Consider the following 25,967-nt stretch of genomic DNA (forward strand, 5'->3'; position numbering starts at 1 on the left):
TGTGAAGATATTTTTCCAACTTGTTTTTTATTATTCTTTGAAGTATTTTAAAACTAATACAAGGATGTGATATAGGTCTATAATTCCCAGAATCAGTTTTGTCACCTTTTTTTAACTAGTGCAGTTATATTTGCTGAACTAACTTGATTTGGTAGTTGACTTTTTTCTATTGACTCCATAAAAATTAGTGTTAGAGGAAGAGCAAAAGCAGTAGCACAGTTTTTTAAGATAAATGGATATAATTTGTCAACTCCAAATGCTTTGTTTTGATCAAGATTTTTAAGCCTTTCAAGAACATCATCATAATGAATATCTTCAGGAATCAAGTTAAAGGTGGTATCATTTATTCTTGTTTTAAAAAATGGAATGCAATTTTTACTTTCTTTTACAAAAATATTTTGGAAGTTTATATTCAGTAGATCAGCAATTTTTTTAGGATCGTGAGTTATTTCACCACTTGGTTGCCTCAGAGCTTTTATAGAGTCTTTTACATATTGTTGAGAATTCATATATCTATATAATAATTTTGGGTTCTTTTTAGCTTTATCAACAATCATTAACTCATACTTTCGTCTTGCTATGGAAATTTCAGTTGAAACTCTTTTTGACAATAGTTTATAATTACTACGAAGATTTGAGTTTTTGCATTTACTTGAACAATTTATGTATGTTAAATTCTGCTTTTTTCTAATTAGTGAGATTAGGTCTTTGTTTAGCCACATTTTCCTAGATGATGAATTTACAAATGAGATATTTATAGGTACATATAAGTTACATGCTTCTTCAGTATAATAAATTAACTCATCATACATTTCTTGAACACTTTTGGTATGAAAACACTGAAGCCAATCAACATTTGTAAGGAAATCTCCAATACTATTATAATCAGCTTTTCTATATACAAATTTATTTTCCTCTGTATTTACATTCTTTGATTTACTTTTAAAAGTAAAATCAAAACATAGTATCAAATGACCTCTGGTTATGTTTCCTAAAACAAATTTTCTATTGATGGCACTTATATTTGCTGACTGAGTGGTGAATATTAAATCTAAAATGTTTATGGCAGATTTATTTGTTGTTTGATATGTTGGTAAATTTACATGCTGATATAAGTAATTGTCATTTATTATTCGATAGAAATCATGCTCAATGCCTGATGGTCTTTTAATAGAGTTTATAGATCCATTGGACCAACTTATATCAGGAAAATTAAAATCTCCAACTATAATTAGATCTTTAAAATCTTTTAGGTCAACATATTCTCTTGCAGTTTTAAATATATTTTCAATATCCGTCATATCCATGAAATCACAAGGTCTATAAATGCATCCAAAGAGATATTTATCATGGCCAAATTGGACAACAGCCCAGACATGCTCTATTTGACTCAATGTAAATGCATTGTCATTAAGTTCATATGAAACTATTTTGGAATCAATATAAATACATACACCTCCACCACGACGACCATCACATCTGTCTTTTTTATATAAACAATAACCATCCAAATTGCAGAGAGAAGTAGGTTTGAACCATGTTTCAGTAATGCTAATAATTGTAGGATTGTAAGTTGCAACTACTAGTTTAAACTCATCAAATTTGTTGTCAAGAGATGTGGCATTTAGGTACATGCAATTTATTTTTTCAATATTACTCATAGATAACAGACGATTAGCCTTACTGCCTAAATTCGATTGGTTTCTTTTTAAATTTTTGGATCTGATTTCCACGGATACCTTACCAAAAGGGGTCCGTCTCCTTAAGGGCATTAATAAGTTTATTTCGTTCTGTTCTGAGTATGAAATCCTGTTGACGTTCAGCATCTGTTAAATCTGGAGATATGTAGATATTTTTAAAACTTGGAAGCAATTTTAATTTTTTGGATGAAATTAGTATATTGTTTCGTAGATTGGAATCAGCCAAGTTAACCAACAACGGACCTGGCTTGTCGGAAATTTTACTTCTTAATCGTCTCACATTTTCAAAAATTATGTCTTGAACTCAAATTTCTGTAAATATTTCCAACACTTTCGCTTTAATTTTAACTACTTTATCGTCTAAAGAAACTTTATCAGACTCTGACACTCCATAAAAAATAATATTAGCTCTCTTTTTACGTACATTTAATTCATTTATAGTAGAATTTGCTATTATAAGTTGATTGTTTGGTTTCTTAACTGGTTTCCCTGATTTTTGAACTTGAATCCAATCATTTGTGCTTGATTGTTTGACTAAAGAACAAGTTTGCGCAATGTCAAATTTCAATTGATTTATTAATTCTACATTAACTACTTTTTCTGACTCTAAAAGTTGCAAGCGCTCATATTTTTGTTTTTCGTTCTTCTCTATATTATTTATTCTATCAGAAAGTGATAACAGAAACTGTGAAATTTTGCCACACCACTCATGCAATGTTTTCGAGGTTGCCGAATGGTTTCCTTGACCAAAGGCTGGCCAATTTTCTTCTGCCAAAAACTGACAGTCCATTATTTGATGTAGGAAGGCTACCACTCTTTACAGTGGATTACCTCCTGGTCGAGAATTATTTGTATTTCTTATTACACAGGGACTTACTAAACAGGGACTAAAAAGTTACAGTATGTGTTTTTTTCCGTATATATATAAATTTAATCATCCATACTACTCAAAATCATCCAAATAATATATTTATATATAAATATATATATGTGTGTATAGATATATATTTGTGTGTATATATACATATACATATCTATATATATATATATATATATATATATATATATATATATATATATATATATATATATATATATATATATATATATATATATATATATATATATATATATATATATATATATATATATATATATATATAAATATATATATATATATACATATATATAAATGTACACATATATATACACATATATATGCACATATATATGCATAAATATATATACATATATATGTATACATATATATATACATATATATATATATATACAATATGTATATATATGCATATATAAATATCTATATGTCTATATATATACATATATATATATATATATACATATATATATATATATATATATATACATATATATATATATATGTATATATATATATAGATATATATATATATATGTACATATATATATACATATATATATATATATATATATATATATATATACATATATATATATATAGAGAGAGAGAGACATATATATATAAATGTATATATATATACATATATATGTATATATATGCATATATATAGATAAAAATTAGATAAGTGTTTTCTATTAATTTATATATATGTATATATATACATGTATATATATATATATGTCTATATATATATATATATATATATATATATATATATATATATATATAATAATAATAATAATAATAATTAATAGGTAATGAACGTGGAAGTGTTTTTAATGAATAAAGCTTAAATGTTACGCTTAAAAAATGTATATATATATATATATGTATGTGTTTATATATATATATATATATATTTATATATATATATATATTTATATATATATATATATGTATATATATATATATATATATATATATATATATATATATATATATGTATATATATATATATATATATATATATATATATTTATATATATATATATATATAAATATATATATGTATATATATGCATATTTATATATATATATATATATATATAACGGGTGATGCGAAAGTTATCGGACAAATCCTAATTTCATTATTCGAGCATAATAATTAGTTTTTGTAGTTTAATGCATAGACATAAACGTTCTATAAAATATAAACTTTATTATTTGAAACACAATTATTTAAAATGAGGTTAAATGCAGCTGAACGAGAATCTTTTCGAAAGCGACTAAAAATATTTTTTGTAAAAAAACCTAATATAAATAAAAAAAAATCGTAAATCGTTTTGAAAAGGAAGGATTTGCTTGAAGTAAAATATATGATAACCTAAAAAGACTTGAAACTGTTCAATCGTTTTCTTATAGAAAGCACCCTGGTCGTCCGACATCCTGGACTAGAGAAAAGAAAGCTGAATTAACGAGACTTGTCAACAATCAAAAAGGGGTCAGCCAGAGAAAAATAGGTATTAAATTCGGTGTAAATCAATCGACAATTGGTCGTCAGTTAAAAAAAATGAATATTAAATATAGAAAACGTGAAAAGACTCCAAAATACACTATAGAACAACAAATAAAGGCAGAGAAAAGAAGCAGGAAACTAGTTAACCAACTCTATAACACAAAATCGCTTCTAGTCATCGATGACGAAAATTACTTTTGTTTTGCAGGGGACAACATGCCTAGAAATTCAGGTTACTACACAAACAACAAAACGACATGCCCAGAAAGTGTTTGTTTTATAGGAAAAGAGAAATTTCCAAAAAAATTAATAATGTAGATAGCCATATCTGACCGTGGTATGTCCGAGCCATTGTTTCGCTGTAGCGATCAATTCGTCAATCTATATTAATGAATGTTTAGAAAAACGACTTCTTCCATTTATTCACAAGTATCATGGAGACTTTAACTATTTATTTTGCCCAGATTTAACAAATTCTAATTATTCTAAAGATTCTCTAAATTGGATGGACCAATATGTTTATTACGTTGATAAAGAATCCAATCCCCTAAATGTGCCTCAAGCACAACCAATTGAAAATTTTTGGGACATTTGGCACAGAAGGTTTACGAGGGAGATTAGCAAGCTTCAACAGAGCAAGTTTTGATTTATCGCATTAAACTAAAACTACAAGAAATTGATTTAAACTTTTTACAGTCGTTTATGAAAAGCGTCAGAGCAAAATTGAGATCAATTGCAGATGGTAATATTTTTTCATATAAAAAATAATATATTTTTATTAAAAGTTAAATGCTTTATTTAAAAAAAATATAATAGCAGTTTGTTTTTTCATTTATAAACAAGTTATTGACGTTTTTATTTTGTCCGATAACTTCCACATCACCCGTTATATATATATATATATATATATATATATATATATATATATATATATATATATATAAATAGTTATATATATATAGTTATATATATGTATGTATGTATAAATATATATATATATATATTCATATATATATTTATATATACATATATATATACATATATATATATATACATATATATATATATAAGTCGGATTTATAAACATATACATATATATATATATATATATATATATATATATATATATATATATATATATATATATATATATATATATATATATATATATGTATATACATATATATAAGGTTCTCGATAATAAGACTTATTCAGTCTTCTATGAGCCCCCTATAACAATATAATATATCTTAACAAGTCTCTCATAATATAATCAATTAATGCTTCCTAAATTTAAAATTATTTTATTTATTTTTTCTTTCTTTTAATTTTATTTTCTTTTTTAACTGAGTGTTATATTTTCTGTTTTTTTATTAAATATATTTTAGCAGTATTTAGTTATATATAATCTTTTGTAACGGAAATATATTTTGCTTATATTATGATATGAAAAAATTAGTAACTAATAGGTAGTAAAAATATATATAAATAAGATAAATCAACACATTTTTTGATTATTATAGTTTGCGGCTACAGCAAAAATCAAGGCCATGAGATGCGGTTTTTGAAATATAAATATAAAAATTAATAGTTTGACATAAACATTCATTTTATGTAAAAAAATCACAATTGTATTTGTTATGAAATCATGCACTAACTAATAAATGTTACGACATATAGATATAATATTTTTAGCCAATACACATTTTTTTACATAATTGTTAACGTAACAATTTTAATGGTGCTAGCAGAAGACAATGTCCTTATCATCTTGCCCCGTTAATTTCAGTTATGTTTTGCAATCAATATCAATTAAATATAAGATAAACCCAAATAAAAATATAGTTAAATATATAAATATAAAAACTCGTATAGTTAAAATAGCCAAGTAAATGTATCTGTATAAATATAAATAAAATTAAATGCATTTTATAAATATAACCATAAACATTTCCAGCTATTGTGTAAATGAAAAAAGTTTCGAGACTTGTAAAAGTTTTTAAAAATAAGAGACTGTTTCAGTAATACTGAGGTCAAGTAACTGTTGTTTATTAACGCATTTAAAATGTTAAAATGTGTTTATCGTATAATTCGCATTTGCGAGAAACGAGTTCTACGGTTGCGGTCATCTTCAAGATATTGAGAATTAGGATTGCCTTAAAGACATTTTTGGAATATAGTAATTCTGCTTAGAATGTTTTGTTTCGTATTTATGATCAATAAGTTGGAAGTAAGGATGGAATATTTTTGGGACCAAATAATTTTTTAATTTAATCAAACTAAAGAATGCTATAGATGTACTGTTCATAAATATTAAGAACTCTCATTACTTTCATTATTTGTTATACTTTATATACTATATATACTATAATAACATATACTATATATACTATAATAACATATACTATATATACTATAATAACATATACTATATATACTATAATAGTCCCAAATAGCATTTGGGAGATTTTTGAACAAAAACTCATGTCGTGTAACAATATTACGCTTGTTGGAAACGTTTGATGAAAGCAATTTTTAAGAAGCTTGGTCAGGCTTGCACACAAAACTCTTGATACAGTACTTATTACAGAGCTGGAGAGCTCCAACACGAAAATGATTTCTTGAGAAAACCAATCATTCGATTGCCAACTCAAGCAGCTACCTGGACACTCCAATTATTATTTTATTATATGTAATTATATATTAAAAAACTAAAAATCTATATGTAAAATAGTTTTTTAAACTTGAAATTTTGTAAAAAATAAATCTTAATCAAATACAATAATTTATAGAAATTATGAAATATAAGTAATTCTAGTAAATAAAATTAAAATAAATCTTCTTTAAAAACGCTGCTACAAAAATTATTTTAAGTTGGCTTGTAGTTGAAGGTTCTTTCAATTTCGTTGCAATCAGGTAAGTCGTCAAGTACAGCTTGCCAATACCTTAAAATAAAAAATTAAAAAATTACTACTGTCTTACCGATTTATCATACATATTCTATTTTCATTCAATTTGTAAATTCTATTTCATAATTCTTCTGTAACTTGAATAGCTTGTTAAAAAGCCAAGCTATTTATATATTGTGGATTAAATAGCTAACCTTAACTTAATCTTAGAACAATAGAATAATTTATTCTTAAAACAATTTAATAACTTAACCTTAAACCAATAGAACTACTATATACATCTACACCTTAATTTATTATTATAAAAAGAAAAAAAAGAAAAAAAAGCATAACATTAGGAAATTGTCATCTTATTGATATTTTTATAACAGGACTTGAGACAATATGGCACAGAGCATCGATTCCAGTAATATCCCGTCAGCAAATAATAGCTAAAATAAGAGATTACCATGACAAATATTGCTCACTTCTGAAACCGTTTAAACAGAGGTCCAAGGACAAGGAGTCACAGTATCTGAACAAAGTTGAAAACTTCAAAATTGACTCAAATCATATTTTTGGTATTGCTTCATGTAAATGTAAAGACTTTTCGACATGTGCTTGTGAAAAGAATCGTAAAGTTCCACCAAATGAAATAATATTCATTGTAGATCAAAGAACAGAAAGTAAAAATGGCTATTGGCAACGTTGATATTAAAACAACAAAACAGCAGGAAAAGAAACTGAAAAGAAAATTTACAGATGTATTGAGATTTTATAAATGTGAATCAATTACAAATGCTGAAACTTTGAAATCACATCCAGATTGCAGCTTGGAGGATGATTGCAATGATGTCACGTTAGGTGATTTAGATGAAGCCATCACCGAAAGAGATAGTAATGAAGATGTTGACTTCATGACAGACTCGCCTAAGTCACGATCATCAACTTATAATACAAGCTCACAAGGAATTTTGAACTCTCAAATGCGAACTCAATGCAGAGTATTCTATCGTTGGCTCTTGCAATAGTTCAAGTACACCAGATGGTAGACTTTTTTTTTTTGTTATGTATCTTCTTTCTTAATGTGCAAATTAAAGGATCAGATGCACATAAAAGGCGATGAAAAAGGTCTATATTGTTTTTTTTTCGATCGCATTTTCTTGTAAAATTTTCACGAAAAATCTTAAAAACCTTATTGGTAGCATCTTGAGCCTCCTCAGAAAACATACCTAATGGAAAAGTAAATAGTTCGATGACTTCATAGCCATGAATCAAAATCTTATGAAGTGTTTGGGTCATAGGATACCAAAGGTACAGAAATACATAGAGCGAAGCAGTTTCCCAACAGAATGTTTTAAATTTGGATAAGTTAATTTCATAACCACTTGATATTTTGGCCATAATATTATGAAGCCTTTTCATAAGATCTACATCGATGTTCATTATACTAGCTGAGACATCGTATTGCTGAAAAAATCGCCTAGCTGTGTTGCCATCGCTTGATGTACCTGCCCCACCTATTCTCGGTTGGTCTATGACAAGACCTATCCTTGTTCGAAATTCAGCACAGACTTCAAGCTTTCTCAGTTTAACAATATTTTTTTCGTCTTGATTTCTAGCCTGCCACTTCATAATCAACATCTTATAAGAGATATGGAGCATACATTCTGAAAACCTTATCCAAGCATGCAAAGTTGAAACGCCATGTTTTATATTGCCTTCTAAAGTTTTTTTTGAACAACTAAAGATAAATTGTTCATTTCGATTGGAGATGCACCACACACTGAACAGCATTGGTATGAGTTGGTTGCTGTGGAAATAATAGTTTGAATTTTTACCATCTATCATTGTTAAATTTACAATATGTTGTATTTCAACTTCCTTTGTTGAACCGTCCTCCAATAAAACAGGTACAACAGATAATGTTATCTCTTTAATAGAAGCCATAATTGACTCATATTCTGCAAGAATTACTTCATTTGATTCTTTTCTATATTTAAATCTCAGAGGTCTGCAGTAATTAGTTGACGATGGTTTCGGATTTCTCCAAACTACCTGTTTTTTTTCATCTTTGAAACAATATAGTTCTAGAGGAACCAAGCAAGTTATGAAAAGTGATTCATCTGTATGAAGTTCACTAAAAACATCTGACAGTTGTTTATAAACAGATTGTCCTGTTGAACCATCAAAACCAGCTTTGTATATTATAAATAGTTTAGTACAATCTTTAAGCACAGGTGAATTTAACACAACACTATAAGCTGAACATATTCTTGATGCAGTATGAAAAAAAAGAGCTTGTAATGGAACCTCTGCAGAGTAGTCACTGACCTGAATGTTTTCAGGGTAGCATTTATTTTTAGCCTCTTTTACAATATGATATGATGGGTATAGAGAGCTGAATGGTAGAGCATTGTTTCTTAAATGCTGATAAGTTTCTTTGGATAAATTAGCATCTAAGACTAGCGCTAGTGATTGTTCTGAGGTAAGTGATTCTGTCGATAATTCTTTTTTGTAATTTTTTTAACAACTTTTGCTTCTATAAACCTTTTATCCCTTTTCAAACTTTTACTTGCTGCATATAAAAGTTTGTTTAAATTATATTTACTCAAAAGCTCTTTAATTATGCGATCTTTAGTTCTCACAGACGCATCTTCAAACAAAATCGAAGGGCGTCCAGGCTAAAGTATAATATTATTTTATCAATTATTAAATCGTCGTAATAATAATAAAAATAAATTATACACATTATAATAAATTTACACATAGTAAACATACCACAGATTTGTGTTTCGATTTTTTTTTTTACAGTCAAATATAGTTTGGTTTAACCAAACTTTATATCTTTTTGCAAATACTGCACTTGTTCTGTTCAATTTTTTCCACTTGTTTTTAGCTTGGTAAATGAATTTCTAAATAATTGACAAGTTATCATTAGATTCTTCAAAATTGCTTTGGGAAACAAAACTCAAAATCTTTGCATGTAAATCATCATTTTGTAGTAAATTATTTTCCATTATATAATTCATAAGACATCTCCTTTCCATTTTTAAGAGATTGTCTGTTCAATAAAATACTTTTAATTTGAAAGAAAGTAATTTAAAATGTTTTTAATAAAGTAATTTTTTTACGAGCAGTAACTATGAAACTCAGTTCCTTTCCTTTATTTCTCATTGGTTGTTATCGTGTTTTTTATCGATTACATATAATTTTATTGTTTTCGGAAATTATAAAATAGATAATAAATATTATGTCCCAAACTTGTACTACGTAGAAGTATATAATTCATATTTTATCACAGTTTCTGAGTTTTTATTACTTTAAAACGGTAGCATAAAAAATTAGGAATAATGGTTTCAATGCGATCTTAATGTTCATTGAGCAAATACGAGGAAGTTACTGGAAAGCAATTAAAAAATACAAAAATATTTAATTTTAAACTTATGTCTTTAATAAAAATTATTATCTTATTAAATTTTTGGTTATCGATCAAAAACGCATTAACAAGAAACGCGGACGTAGTTAATTGAATTTAAAAGTGTATTCGTTTAGGCAGCTCTCGGCAGCTAATTTTTATACTACAAGATCAATGTCATATTGGTATTCAATTATATATCATTTTAAGCGGTTGATACAGGTTGATCCGATGGTTTTAAATGATATTTTTGAAAAAAATAAAAACTTATAACTCAAAATTATTGATGTTTGCATTGTTGAAAATATTTATATAAAATGCAAAAAAAAATTTTTTTTAATGTGATTTAAATATTAACATAATACTATATAAGTCATTTATAAGTTAAAAAATAAACTTAAACTTCTTTTAAAATAAGAAATCAAAGTTTTCAAAAGATGTAAAAAAATTAAAATTTTCACACTTCTTTGTTGTTATTGTTAAATTTCTGGCTTATTAATATATTGAGCAAAATTTGCCTTTTTCAAAATTTAAAAATTTAAAAACTTTTTTGTATAGCTTTGCCGGCTTCTGACCCACTGTGCACTGGTTTGTATGTTTATTACATATGAATGAGTTACCATTGAGACATGTTCTGATTAATCTGGATGGATCTACACATGGGCCAAATTCATTTAGTGGTCCAATCGGAAAATTATTGAAGAACATGGACTTGCCAATTGCCAGTTTTCAACCAATCGAAGGAAATGTGTTGTCCAGCATTGATGCACATGATCTCAGTACAGATCAAAGGTACTTGCATGAAATGTGTCAATCCATATCCATTGGCTAATGTAGTTTTGAATTGAAAAATCGAAAACCGGGACCCATGTGTCATTCTCGATGGATAACAACTGCTAGTCGTATCCTCCGGTTATATGTATCTACAGAAAAGCCAGACAAAAACTTGATCATTCTTGTAACTTACATACAAAAGGTGTATGCACCTATTTGGTTTGAAGTGAAGTCTAAGCATTCCTGTACGGATGGCAGTCGTCATCTCTTTCAAATGGTGCATTATACCAGATACTTGCCTATCGAGCTCAAGAAAATTGTTGATCCTGTAATCCAAAGAAATGCATAGTTTGCTCACCCAGAAAACTTATTAATATCAATGGCAACCGATGAAAGGCCCCACATTCGTCAATTAGCACTAAGACGTGTATTGGCTGCAAGATCGATATCCGACAAGACCTATGCTAAACCTACAGTTAGATTGTTCAAGATACCACCGCTAAACTTTGAAACAGCAGATTATACGGACATAATCAAATGGTCATAATCAATTTTCAGATCAATTGAATCGAAATGCTACAATTTAAAAGCCTTCTATGCCACACTCAGTCTGTAGAAAAAGGCGTGAAGCTTGTCACTGAAGCCAGTATGGCAGTCTGTGAACCTCAGCGTGATGGTTTTATTCGTGCAAGAATAAAACCATCGCGATCAGCTATGAAAGTCTTTAACACAAAATCTGATTTCAGCCTTTCAAAATGACGTTCTTGAAATGATTAACTGACAGAAAAAAAAACTTGAACCAGAATCACTTAATTTTGTTTGAAATAATTGTTATTCTTAATTTTTGTGGCACTGCAAAGTTCTACAATTTACATAAATATATTTTCATTAGGTTGTGATATGATGTTACAACCATCATACAGGTTTATTATAATAGAAATAGAAAAACAAAATCAGTTTATATTTGGCCATTGACTTTTTTGTGAAAATATGAATTTAATAATAATTTCTAACTTTTTGGGGATTTTGGGGGATTTCAAAGTCCTTGTGGCACCTCAAGATAATTTACCAGAGCATTGCAATTTTTACAGAATATTTTTGATATTATTAGACAACTTTTACAAATCCAGGCAAAATGAATTTCAATCAAATAAAAAATTTTCTAAATTTTTTTCCGTAGGTCACTTTTTGGGGATTTTGGGGGATTTCAAAGTCCTTGGGGCACCTCAAGATAATTTTCTAGAGCATTGAAATTTTTACAGAGTATTTCTGATATGAATAGACAACTTTTGCACACCCAGGCAATGAATTTCAAAAAAAAAATATTTTTTAATGTTTTCACTGCACCCTATTAGATAACCTTAACCCAAACATCAAGGTTTATAATAATCTGATACAAGATATCAGATTATTATAACGTGGTACAAGGTATATCTCATACCTTTTATTAGATGTTTATCAACTTTGAAAAACAAACTAAAAAATGCTTTTCTTTTTGAACAAGAAGTATACAAATGGATATTATTAATTATGAGAGAAACACATTTTTTTAAGATGTACACATATGTAGGGCCGCCCATTGGGGGAGGGAGGCACTGGGTACATTTTACCTAGGCACACGGACAAATGAGACACATACGACCCTCAATACAAGATTTTATTAAAAGTTTTTATAATCATAAAGAGCACTACACCTTGAAGAAATTTGAAACAGAATCTAAAAGACTCCTATTACAATTAGAGTTATTACAACAGACTTCAAATATTTATTATTCTAAATTTAATTAAAAAAAAAAAAACGTTGTTATTATCACCAAATTAATATATCTTATTAAACATTAATATATAAAATGTGTATGCATTAATATATATGTATGTCTATATAACTTTAATTTTAAATCAGTAGAAAGATACTATATTTTCGCGTTCTCTTAAAGACAATTAGCATTTTGCAAAATTTATATATTAATATACATTATATTATATATTATAAACACAGACAATATGCAAACGGGGCTCGGTGATAAGACAGTTTATGTCTTCTTCTTACTCCGGCTTAAATTTATATGTGTATTATGTATTTATTGTAAATTTGTGAAACTTGCAAATTTGGCAAACTTGAAAAAAAAAAAAAAAATAACGATATTTTTATTGCAGACTGAACACATTTTTTTGAAATCGATAATGTATAATGTATAATGTTTCAGCTGAATCATTTTAAATATTCCTACCTGTGATTGTCCTAATGAGTCTAGTACTACTGTAAATTAGTAGAAATTACCAGGTGTAACTTTTTTTTTTTTTTTTTTTTCCTCTCTATTTTTTGCCGTATAAAAATATAAATACAACCAATATTTCCAATATAAGATGGTTGGGGCAAGAAGAAGACACAATTTTAAAAAATAAATAATTTCGTATAGAGTATATAAATGTTACCAATATATATAAAATAAGACTTTATTTTAAAAAGATAAAACAAAAACAAAATGTTTCAGGGTCATAAAGAATTTTTTTAAAGAATTTAAAAAAAAAAAAAATTTCTTTTAAAGTAATAAAAAAGTCAATAAAAAGTAAAATAACAAATTCTTAGAAATAAATATCAAATAAATAAGTATGTAAAGATTAATATTAATTTGCACAAAGTAAAACTTGCAATAAAAAAAAAAAATAAAAAAAAAAAGGTTTTTAACAAGAAATTGAACGTTTCCAATTATAAAGTATATATATATATTTATATGTATTTAAGCGTGCTTCAATAAAAACCATAAAAGGGTTGACAAAGATAAACTTTAAACTAAATCGAAAAAACTTATCTGTGTCACCCGAAAAAGTCAAGCACTTCATCACTAACTAGGAGCATTTGCTTCAATTTTACTTTAAATTCGTCAAGAGTTTCAAGAGTTTTATATTTATTAGATAGGATTTTATTCCATACTTTTGGTCCTCTAATGGATAATGAAAACTCAGTTGCAGCATGAAAACATTTAGGCTGAATATAGGTGTTGTTTGAGTATCTGGTTAAGTATCTATGTTTATTTATTTTGAATAACGAATTAAAAATGTTTAGTGTTCTTCTGTTATTAACGTTATACATGAAAATTAAAAGATGAAAAATATTTATTTGGTTGACATTGAGTACATTCAGCTTTATAAATAGTTCTTTAGAGTGAGTAAAACGGCCTACATTAGATATTATTCTCATTGCATGTTTTTGTTTATTAAGAAGTTTTTTTAATTTTGTTTTGATTTGTGCTACACCAAGCAAAGTTTGCGTAATTCAGATAACTATGAACAGAAGAGAAATATAACAATTTTAAACTAGTTTGATTTAAAAATGGCCTCGCTTTATAAAGTAGGCAAATATTTCTTAAGATTTTACTTTCAAGATAATGTATATGATTTATCCAAGTAACGTTTTCGTCAAGGAGTACTCCTAAAAATTTTAATGATTGTTCTCTTTTTATAAATTGACTGCCAATATAAAGCGTATACGTATCGTATATCCAAACGATAGGCTTGTTTAAAAACACCATCAATGTTATGTTACATAATAGCATAAATCAGTTACGTTTCTCTCATTCCAACACTTTTTAAATATTCTTTCTCAATACATTTATTTCAATTAATTTGATATTGTGACATTGCATTGAATTCTTTATTTCTTTAATTCCTTTGAGAATGAAAGTTTATATAGAAAACTCATTTTTATTTCGACACAAATGAAATACTTTTTTATTTTATTTAAAAATACGCAAAACACATCATAGAGTAAAAAGGTCATTTCCAGTTTTTGAAAGCATAAATCAGGGTCCCAAGGCAGAAAAAAAGCTGTAGAAAAAGTTGTTAAAGAATACAAGAGCAAACACACACTGGAAGAGTGTGGCTTCGACAAAGTTAAAAAAAAAGTCATCTAATAACTCTACGTCCGACCAAGTAGTCCAGGTATAGGCTAACAGCTTTTTTTTCTTATTCACAATCTTATATTCATAAATTAATTCCAAAACTATAAAAACAATTCTTTTTTAGACGGACCATGCTACCAACAGCGTTGATGAGCCCTTGAGTCCAAGAAAACCATCTTCTCCTTCAAGAATTTCAACGGTCTCTGAAGAAGAAGATGATAATGAGGTGAATTTGGTATGCATTCTTTTTATATGAAAAACCTGCAGATATTAATAACATATAATTTAATATCTGCAAATTCTTAAAACATATCATTTAAATCTGCAGATATTAAAAACATCCCACATTTCTCAAATGCTTTTTTTAAATATAGAATCAAGAGGCGATTTAAATAGGTGATCAAGCAGTTAGAAACGACCCCGCTTTGTGGAAGAGGGTTTTATCCAAAGTCGAACGCGATCCAGTCATACTAAATGGACCACCTCAAAATCCAACACTTTTTCCTTGGGATTCTACAAACAAAAAAGTGCCTACCTCCGTTTTATACGAAACTTCTTTCAACGGAAAAAAGATTTACAGAGACTGGCTTATCTGGAGTGGAACTGCAAAAGCTTTCATTTGTTTTCCCTGCTCTATTTTTGGACGAAAACATAATTTTGGCCCTGGATTTCAATCTTTGCTCTTGATGTGGAATGGCGGAATAAAAGATAATTGGCGAAAGCTGGGAGAAAAGATTAGAAGTCACCAGTGCAATGCTCAACACAGAAATCACTACATTGTCTGGAAATTAGCCTTTGAAGCTTTGAAAAATCTTTTCAAGATTTTTCAAAGCTTCAAAGGCTAATTTCCAGACGATGTAGTGATTTATGTGTTTATGTTTATAAAACAATTTTAATGTTGTTTGGAATACTAATCTAGATGTAAACTTTATTCAATATTATGTTCATATTTGTGTATGTTCATCAAACATGCTGGACGAGCATGATAATGGTAATTTTTTAGCCACTTTTGAGCTGTTGGGGAAACACACTAAGACACTTCAGTTCCATCTAGAAGAAGTTTCTCGACACCAAAAACAAGGTACACGAATGCAAGGGCACTATTTCAGCTGGAGAACTCAAAATGAGTTCATTATAGCATGCGGTGAAACTGTTTTTGCTGCTATTATCGAAGAGGTCTACAGAGCCAATTATTTTCCATTATTGTTAATGGAACTCCGAACGTGTCTCATAACGAACAAATCACTTTTGACTGAAGAACTTCTTACTAACCTTATGGTGATTTCAATTGAAAACAACCTTGCCAAGACTTTATCGTACAAAAATATCATTACTAGTTTTTCAATGAAGAAAGCCCGCAAAGTGAAATTAGTGTGATTCAGTCTTAATAGTTAACATTTTATTGATGAAATATATAATTCCATTCATTTTAAATTGTATCCTTGTTTTCTTTTTGTCATATATAACCAAGTTCAAATATAGAGTGTTTATGAAGAACGTCAATACAAAAATATTTATTATTTTCATTAAATTGTAAGGCGATTGTAGACATGAGGACCATAATTAATAAAAAGCTTTTAAATCTGTAAAAATAGAAAATTCAGTTAACACTTCAGTTTATAACTAATATAATGTAACAGTATATTCAAACAGTCTGTTTAAATATACTAATTATAATTTCTAAAATACTTTTTTGTAGCTGTTTATACTTTTTATTCACAGTAGTACCAGTCTTTACATATTTTTTGGAAGTCTTTCAATACTAAAAATGTTGCAATCAATAACAAAACTTAATACTAAAAATATTTATCAATTTAATAATAACTTAATAAGTTAATAATATGTATCCAAGTAAAATATTTATCCTTCATAAATATATTTAATGAAGTTACAATACAAGTATACAAAAAAAAAATGCAGAATAAAATCAAGATCTTTTGCATACAATTTTAAAATTTAATGAAAATATAACTTGGAAATGCATGAATACAAAATAAAATATTGAAAAAAACACAAAATTAAAATATAAAAGTAAAAATGTTAGTTAATAGAAACAATTATGAAGATCTAATAATAAAAAGATTAAACTTCGAACTTCAAAAATTTTTAGGCAGTTTTTTTCTCACAAAGTCTGCTTATCTCAGCCAAATAAACTGAAAAGCAATATTTAGTGTGTTTAAATATCTTAAATAGCAATTGCAATCCCAGGATCCCTAGATCCTGAAATCCCGGGATCCCGACCTTCTTTATAATCCTGAAATCCCGGGATTGTCTAACATAAATCCCGGGATTCCCTATAAGTTCGAACAAAACAAAGGGTAATGAAAAAATATATAAAATAACAACAATTTTTGCGTATCAATGAAATAATTTTTATTTAGTATAAAATTGTAAAAAGTATTGTATTTTCAGTTGTATAATAAAATATGATATCGAAAAGGATTGATTTAGAGAAAAATAAAAGAGAAAATCTTCGCACTATGTCATGTTGATTAGCATATACAGTATTTAAAAATTGAATACGATTTGATTTAAATAAAAGATTTGTAAGCAATGAAAAGTATTGTTATAATATGCTTGCTTGCGATACCCACACTTTGTATCATTATATATTACGGTTTATATTTATTTTATAATAATTCGTTACAAATTTACGTTGTCTCTAAAAAGTTATTTACTTAAACACACATATTCGCGTTAAATTAGTTAGATATTTTAATACCTTAGTCACTATTGTTAATAATTTTTAATAGCTTAGTTACCATTAACAGTTTTTTCAAACTGAAAAAAAGCGCGTTTCTTATAAGGTGGAATCTTAAAATTAAAAATTAAATCAGCCTATTTTAAATTAAATGTCGTATGTGGATTTTACAATTAAAAGTAACTCAGCTATCTGGAAATAATTTTAAGGGATGAAAAAATCCAAACAGCGATGTGTAAATTGCCAAACTGCAAGAAGATTTTAAAAATTAGTGGTGGCTCAACAAAAAGACTTCATACCGACCCCTACCGACACTCATGTTGTCGGTAGGGTTCGGCAAGTTACTTACCGGTAACGTTACTATCCGGTAAGTTACCAGTAATCTACCGGTAACGTTACTAACCGGTTCTCTACCGGTAATCTACCGGTAGCTTAAATCTAAGGCCGGGTAAATAAAAAAAAATAATTACTTTTACTTAGTAATTGGTCAGTTTTACGTGAATAAAAACTTTGGCAGTTTGGCACAAATTTTTTTTACGTAAAGTTAAGCAATTGACTCAGTAATTGCTCCGCTTTACGTAAATAGAAACTTAAGCTAAATTCCAAAAGTTTTTTCACGTAAAGCTGACCAATTAATGAGTAAAAGCAATTGCTTTTTTTTATTCACGCGGCCTCTAGTTACCGGTCATTTCCATACGGATCGACGCAAGTGCGTTAAAATATCAAAAAATCTATGTAAGTGGATGTTCTTAAATCACATGTTTTTGTATTTTATATCTTTATTATATTTATTATAAATGTTTTATTTATAAACATTTAATATAAATGATTTATATCAAAATTAAGTGTTTTAGTATAGAGCATTTTTGATGTAAGATCATTATATTTTTACTTAACAACTGAATGTATAAAAAAAATGTTAAATAGCTCTAGATTTCGAGGTGCTTTAAATTGAAGTTTAGTTTACAGCACCTCAAAATGCTCAGCAATTTAACATTTTTATATTTAGTTTTTAAGTAAATATAACAATTTTACATAAAAGTTTAAGTAAAATATTAAGTCTTTTAGAGCTAAATAAGTTTTAAATAACAACAAAAGTGTTTAAGTGTTATGTATTTAAATAAATAAAATTATCACGTTGTTGTTGTATTGATTCACTGAGTTGAAAAGTCAAGTTTTACTGTTATTTAACATTGATTTAGATGAAAGCTAAAATATGCATTGAAAGATATTTAAAAAGCAGGAATATTTTCACTAAAAGAGGAAAATGCATTCTCTGTGGCATTGAAGTTTATTGGTCATCTGATAAATTACGTAGCCATAACAGAGCTAACTGTTCTGGTATATCTGATGAAGAAAAATAGATTTTTTTGATAAACCTGTAAATAACAAAATTGGTATAAGTAAACAACATAGTGGTGTTAATTTGGTAAGTCAACAAAGTGAAAGATCTGATACTTTAAAAGAATTTAACAAAAATGCTATCATAATAAATGAGATGGACACTTTAAGCAAATCTGCCCAATTGCAATATGATGAACTATTGTCAAATTTTGTTTTTCGAACTGGAATTCCATTTAATGTTATAAACTCTTCAGCTTTTAAAAACATTATAGGTGCTTTGAGGAATCAGTATGAAAAGTATTACAATATTGGCTTTAAAATGATACGTGAAAGTCCTTATTTTTCAATAACAAGTGATGGTTGGTTAAATAATCGAAATGACCACCTTGTAAACTATGTTATTATAGTTCCTCGAAAACAACCTTTTTTTTTTAATCTATAAACACTAGTGGTGTTTCTCAAACTGGAAATACTATTCCTGAAGGTATTTTAAAGTTTGTAGAAGAATTAGGAAGTGATAAATCTGTTTCAATTATAACTAATAACACAAGTTCAATGAGAAGTGCATTGAATATTATTGAATGTAAGTTTCCTAAAATTTTTGATAATGGATACACTGCTCACGTTATTAATCCATTCATAAAAATTATAATTTTTTTGGATTATTTTAAAGAAACAATTACATCTGCTTTACAAGTTGTCTTATTCATAAAAAGAATACAATTGCTTTCATATAGGTTTAATGAATTAAAAAAACAGAATAGAATTCAAAATACCTTAGTGATTCCTGTTGACACTCGTTGGTATACTCATTATAATTGTTTATCAAAATTAATGAATGCTAAATTTATTATTGAACTCTTAATTGAGGATCAAATATTAAAGAACCAGAAAAAAAAAAGTTTATAAAAATTGTTTCTGATTGTGGGTTTTGGAAAAAAGTCAAAAACTTATCAACCATACTTGAATTTTTAAGTAATATAATTGGAAATTTTGAAAGTGATAATTATGATTTAGCAAACATTTACAATGATTTTAAAAGACTTTTCTGTCATTTTGAAAAACATGATTTAGATTCAGGAGTAATTGTCAAGTTATTATATGAAAGATTAGCCTTTATCCATACAAAATCTATGGAATTTGCTTTTATTTTATCTCCAATATATGCTGATGATGGTATGATTGGTTCAGATAAATTAGATACTTTGAAACATTTAAAAAATATAAATAAAAAATTTCTTCTGAATCATAAAAATTTTAAAATTTTCTATGATTCAGAAGAATAAATCAGTTCAGCTATTTTTGAGTTGAATGCATATTTAAAATAAATAAAAAAACAATTTGTTTATATGTCAGACAATATCAAATTTTCAATACTGGACAATTATTGGAAAAAGCAAATTTCCAAATTTATCTAAATTTGCAATCAGGTTATTCACAGTTACGATATCTTCTGCTTCTAGTAAAAGAGTTTGAAGCACATGTAATTTCATTCATGAAAAGAGAAGAAACAGACTATTAAATGAAAATGTGGAAAAGTTAGCTTTTCTTTACATCAATTCATCTTTATTAGACACCAAAGATAAACAAAATTACTTATGCGATGAAAGCTATATTGAAGAAGATGAAGAAGAAATGACTTTATTATAGCAGAATCTTAAAATTAAAAAAGCTCTTTTTATGATTCGACTTAGTGACCACCTTTTTTTAGCAGAGATCAAAAATATGTATTCTTGAAGTTTCAAATGTAAAAACCGTGTAAAGTTAAAAATTTTCTTATGTTTTATGCAACAATTTAATCTTTGAAACTATAATTAGTATGAAAAACAAAAAATATTTGTTACTTATTTGTTATTAGATTAGTTATTAGAATGTTCATTTTTTATTACAATACTTTTTTCTTCATAATGTAAAAAACATTTTTTGTTTAGTTTTTATATTATTGTTAAATAAACATTTGTTATCTATTATTCCTAATTAAAGTATGCGCATGGGGGAGAATATGGAATTTACGAAACATGGCGACAGATTGAAGAAAGGTGTTAAAATTTTGTGGCACAAAAACAAACAAAAATGGAACAGAAGTCCTGGTCAGGGTTAGGGTTTATCCTTGTTTTGTTCCAAAATATGGAAACTAGAAGAAAAAAAAGACGTTTTTGACCGCGATTTGACTTTTCCGTATATTATTGGAGAGACAATTTCCATTTGCAGCATGACACCAATGAAGATGATGAATTTTAGATTTTTACTTAATTTTTCACGCGATTTTGATTCCAGAATTATCTTTTAAGTTTTAATTTTTATTTTGCCTAAGTAACGGGATAAAATAAAAATACGTGTGGCGCATATATATACATATATATATATATATATATATATATATATATATATATATATATATATATATATATATATATATATATATATATATATATATATATATATATATATATATATATATATATATATTCCTAGCGAGGTACTAATTTTTGGCTTTTTCCCCTTTTTTGTTACTGAAAAATGTTTTTAAATACTTGTATACAAACAACTTAAATGAAATCTGCGCGAGTTTTATTGATAATGTATAAATTCTTCTCACATTTTAATAATAATAGTTGTCAATATTTTTTAGTTTAATTTTTTAAATTAAAATTTACCCAAATATTTAATAAGTAGCTAAGTTACCTTAAGTTACGCTCAAGTTACCTTAGGTTACCCTTAAGTTACCGCAATTACCGGTAACTAAAAGTAACTGTTTCGGAAGAAACCAAAAAAACCCTAGTTGTCGGTGCATAATGTGAAGGTCAAAATTCCAACCCAACCTAATGTTACCGGAGAATGCACACCAGATAAACCACCAAAAAAGAAATCTAAACCAGTAACAGAATACTTTTCGATTTATGAACGGGAAGATAAAATACTTAGTGTTACACTTGCTCGTTTTACGGCGTCTGACGGGCTTTTATTTAATGTGATTTGTTCTTCAATAGACTTACGCAAAGAGTTTAGAAGGGACTCTAGTAATAAATCACCTAGATAAGATTACTTTACAATATATTTCTTGAAGATTCGACTCGTTATATACAATAAAACATTGGATCGCGCCAAGTGAATACGCCAAGTCACATGTAGAATAATATAAAACGCAAGAGAGAGAGAGCGAAAAGAGCGCTTTCCGTTTTATATATAAAATCAAGAAACCTGGCTGCCGCGTTAGAAAACTAACGCAACATTACGTGCCGCTCTAACTGCTATGAGGTTCAGAAATTTACCAACGTCAGTAAACACAATTCGCAATCGTGTAGGAAAGTACAGCAAAAAAATAAGATTAGGTTTAGTTCATCAAATGGAAATGCGCAAGAAAACGGAATTCGGTTTTGGAGAGATGAATGGACGTCACGAAATCGTTTACATGAATATTAAAGTTCATGGACAAAACTCTCAGTTCTGGAGTTTAGGTTTAGTGCGAATAACAGGTTCAATACTAGCAGAAAAGTGCATTAAACTTTAGAAAAAAAACCTAAAGACCGTAGTCTTGATCTACACAGCAACATTATGGCCATAATGACCGACGGAGTTAGGTTTATGAAAAAAAGTTGGCTGCCTGCTAACCAACGATTATGTTTTGCCCACGACATACAACTTGCTGTAATTGATGTTCTTTATCAAATAAGAGAATTCGATGAAAATCAGCCAGATTTTAACAATGAATTTTCTGACAGTGATTCATCCATTAAAAAAGTACGCAAACTAATACTAAAGTTTAGACGATCACCTACCAAGAACAACATCTTACAAAAAGTCTTTAATAATGGACTGCAAGACACGGTGGAGCAGCCTTCTGTTAATGCTTAAACAATTTTACAAAGCAAAAAGTTGTATACAAAAAACATTAATTGATATTTACCCAGTGCAAGATAATTCTATAGCTCTGTCACATGATGAAGTGACAATATTGTTAGAGATTATTACAACTTTAGTTCCCATCAAAGTAACAGCCGACATTGCCATTAATTTCATGTTTACAAAATTAAAAGATGCTTACAATAATACAAGCAAAGAAATGCGTAGAGCTTTAATGACTCGCATGCATGAACGCCGAACCGATGAGTGGACTTCTGCAATACCTGCATAACGGTTGAAGCCCCGTTGAAGTCGATGAAGAAATAATTACAGTGCCTTCTTCATTTAAATGTCAAAAAGTTTCGGTGGAATCGCTGGAAAGATTAAATGCTGCCAATCCTGCTCCAATAAGAGCATCAGTTGATTCTGACATGCTGGACTTGAAGTCTGAAAGTAATACTTTAAGTATTGAAGAGGTACTTGATCGTGTTATTAAAGAAGGACAATCACCTATACAACCAATTAGGCATTAAAAATTGTCATCAAAAATTCAAAAAGAAATGACACTATTTTAAAATGGGGGTGCACGTGGCGATTATTTCGGAAGAGTTTATTCTTTTCTAATGACCGTGAAACCGACAAGTGTCGAGGCTGTGCGGGCATTTTCTTCCACAGGACTGTTCAATACAAAAATTCGAAACCGTTTGGGCGATGAAACTTTGGACGCTTCCTGAAGTCGCATTTCGAAGCACAAAAAACATAATATATCTCCTTATTTCTAACATAATTTTTTAACATTAAATAATATGTAAAATTTCATTAACATGTTAAATTAAATTGATTTAATAAATATATTTTTAGTTAAATAAACTGTTTTTATTCTACTTATCTGTATAATGTTGTATCTGTTTTTCAATCCTGGGATTAATCCCGGGATTGATGTATTTCAATCTCGGGATTGATAAAGACCTCCGGGATAGCAATCCCTAATCTTAATAACACGATAAAGTAGAATAAACATAAACTTACTTCATAAAATGATTTGATTGCATTTCTGGGTTAAGCATGAACAACACTAATGTGTATCCAGTTACACGTTTTAAGTTAAGGTACTTGTGAACCTTTTTTCATACTATTTTATATATTAATACCAACTAATAAATAATATTTTTACAACACATTTTATTAACTATAAAATCTTTTAAAAAATTGTATTATACAATCTTTTAAAAAATTTTTAAAATGTCAAGTGACAAATAAACAAAAATTTTTATAACATTTACATTTTAACATACAAGATAAAGCCTTTATTAAAAAATAGTTTTTTTTTTAATTAAGTATTAAAAATTACACCTTCTTTTAAAACTTCCAATTAAATGCTCATCCGCGGTGCTCAATGTACCGTAAGGACTTTTTGTGGCACTTAAATAAAACCGTAATGACTTTTTGTGGCACCTAAATAATAAAAAAAAAAAGGTAATGCTAATTTTCTGAAAATTAGTCAGAAAGTCATATTGAAACATCAGAGATAAACTCATACTTATCTTTTACTTCATTTGTAAAAAAAATCTAGAAATGATCCTTTGTGTAATAGGTCCATATTTAGTTGGAGATTTTTAAGATAATTTATAATTTTAGGTTTAAAAACTTTTGTTAAAATCAAAAATGTCAATTTTTACAAGAAAAAATACGATATCTCAAGACATATATAATATATATACATATATATATATATATATATATATATATATATATATATAAATACATATATATATATATATATATATATATATATATATATATATATATATATATATATATATAATATATATACATATATATATATCTATATATATATATATATATATAATATATATACATATATATATACCTATATATATATATATATATATATATATATATATATATATATATATATATATATATATATATATATATATATATATATATATATATATATTATCTTTCATAATCTCTAGCTAAAAAGAAAGATTATAATACAATTACCAATTTTAAATGTAAAACTATGTAAATAGAAGATGTAACATAGTGGTTTATCGAGCATCTTTTTGTAGACTTATCTATCATGATTTAAATAATACGAAGAATGTTTTTTTTTTCTTTTAAACATCTTTGCTTCCAACAAGGCTGCAAGCAGCCACTAATTAAAGTTGGAAGTTACTGAAACAAAAAAGATGAAGATTGTAGACAAGATAACGATTGACGGACGACTTAAAGGATTGCAAATTATATGAATCAGGAAAGCAAGATGAAGCAAGCGAATTCCAAAGAGCTGATGTTCGAGGAAAAAAACTAGACGAATAAGCGCTTTTGGAGCACTTAGGAACAGATACAGAAAAAGGATTACAATTAATTGAATGACGAGTAACACGAGAATGAATTTTAGTAGATGGCACAAGAGACGCTAGTTCTTTAGAGCAGTGCCCATTATAGTATTTGTAGAAAAGAGAAAGAGAAGCAACATTACGACAATGTGATAATGGGTAGAGTTTGGCTGCAAGAGCAGGTCCAACAATGTTTACAATGCGTTTTTGCACCTTGTCTAAAAGAGAAAGGGCATCATTAGAAGAACCGCGCCAGATATGGCAACAGTATTCCATACAAGGCCGGATTTGAGATTTATAGATATAGAGAATAGAATCCAAAGTAAGAAAGTGACGAGCTCGATAAAGAGATGCAACCTTAGCAGATGCTAATTTTGCAACTGATTTGATATATGGTTTCCAAGAAAGATTGGAAGTAAGAGTTAACCCTAGAAGATGAAGAGTGGATGACTCATCGAGTACATCACCATTCATAAATATAGGAAGATCTAAATTATTGCGATAACGATTGGCTGAAAAAAATTGAGTTTTATCTGAACTAAAGATCACCAGCCACTGTGAGCCCCATGATGTAGCAGATATGAGATCCTTTTCAAGCTCAAATGCCCTCTACA

At 27.5% G+C, this 25,967-nt stretch overlaps 1 protein-coding gene across 1 annotated transcript in view; it reads right to left on the reverse strand.

The window, feature by feature from the left end:
- Positions 1-1,661, reverse strand: part of LOC136089959 (uncharacterized) — a 1,978-nt gene extending 317 nt beyond the window's left edge. Inside the window, exons 1-2 of the mRNA XM_065816061.1 lie at positions 106-1,661; positions 1-35 (exon numbers count right to left, since the gene is read on the reverse strand). The exon at positions 1-35 is cut by the window's left edge and continues 317 nt beyond it. Of these exons, the coding sequence (XP_065672133.1) occupies positions 1-35; positions 106-1,661 (1,591 nt within the window). The remainder of the gene's footprint in view (positions 36-105) is intronic.
- Positions 1,662-25,967: the final 24,306 nt, after the last annotated feature.

This window comes from Hydra vulgaris, chromosome 13, assembly GCF_038396675.1.
Source record: "Hydra vulgaris chromosome 13, alternate assembly HydraT2T_AEP".
Classification (NCBI taxonomy): domain Eukaryota; kingdom Metazoa; phylum Cnidaria; class Hydrozoa; order Anthoathecata; family Hydridae; genus Hydra; species Hydra vulgaris.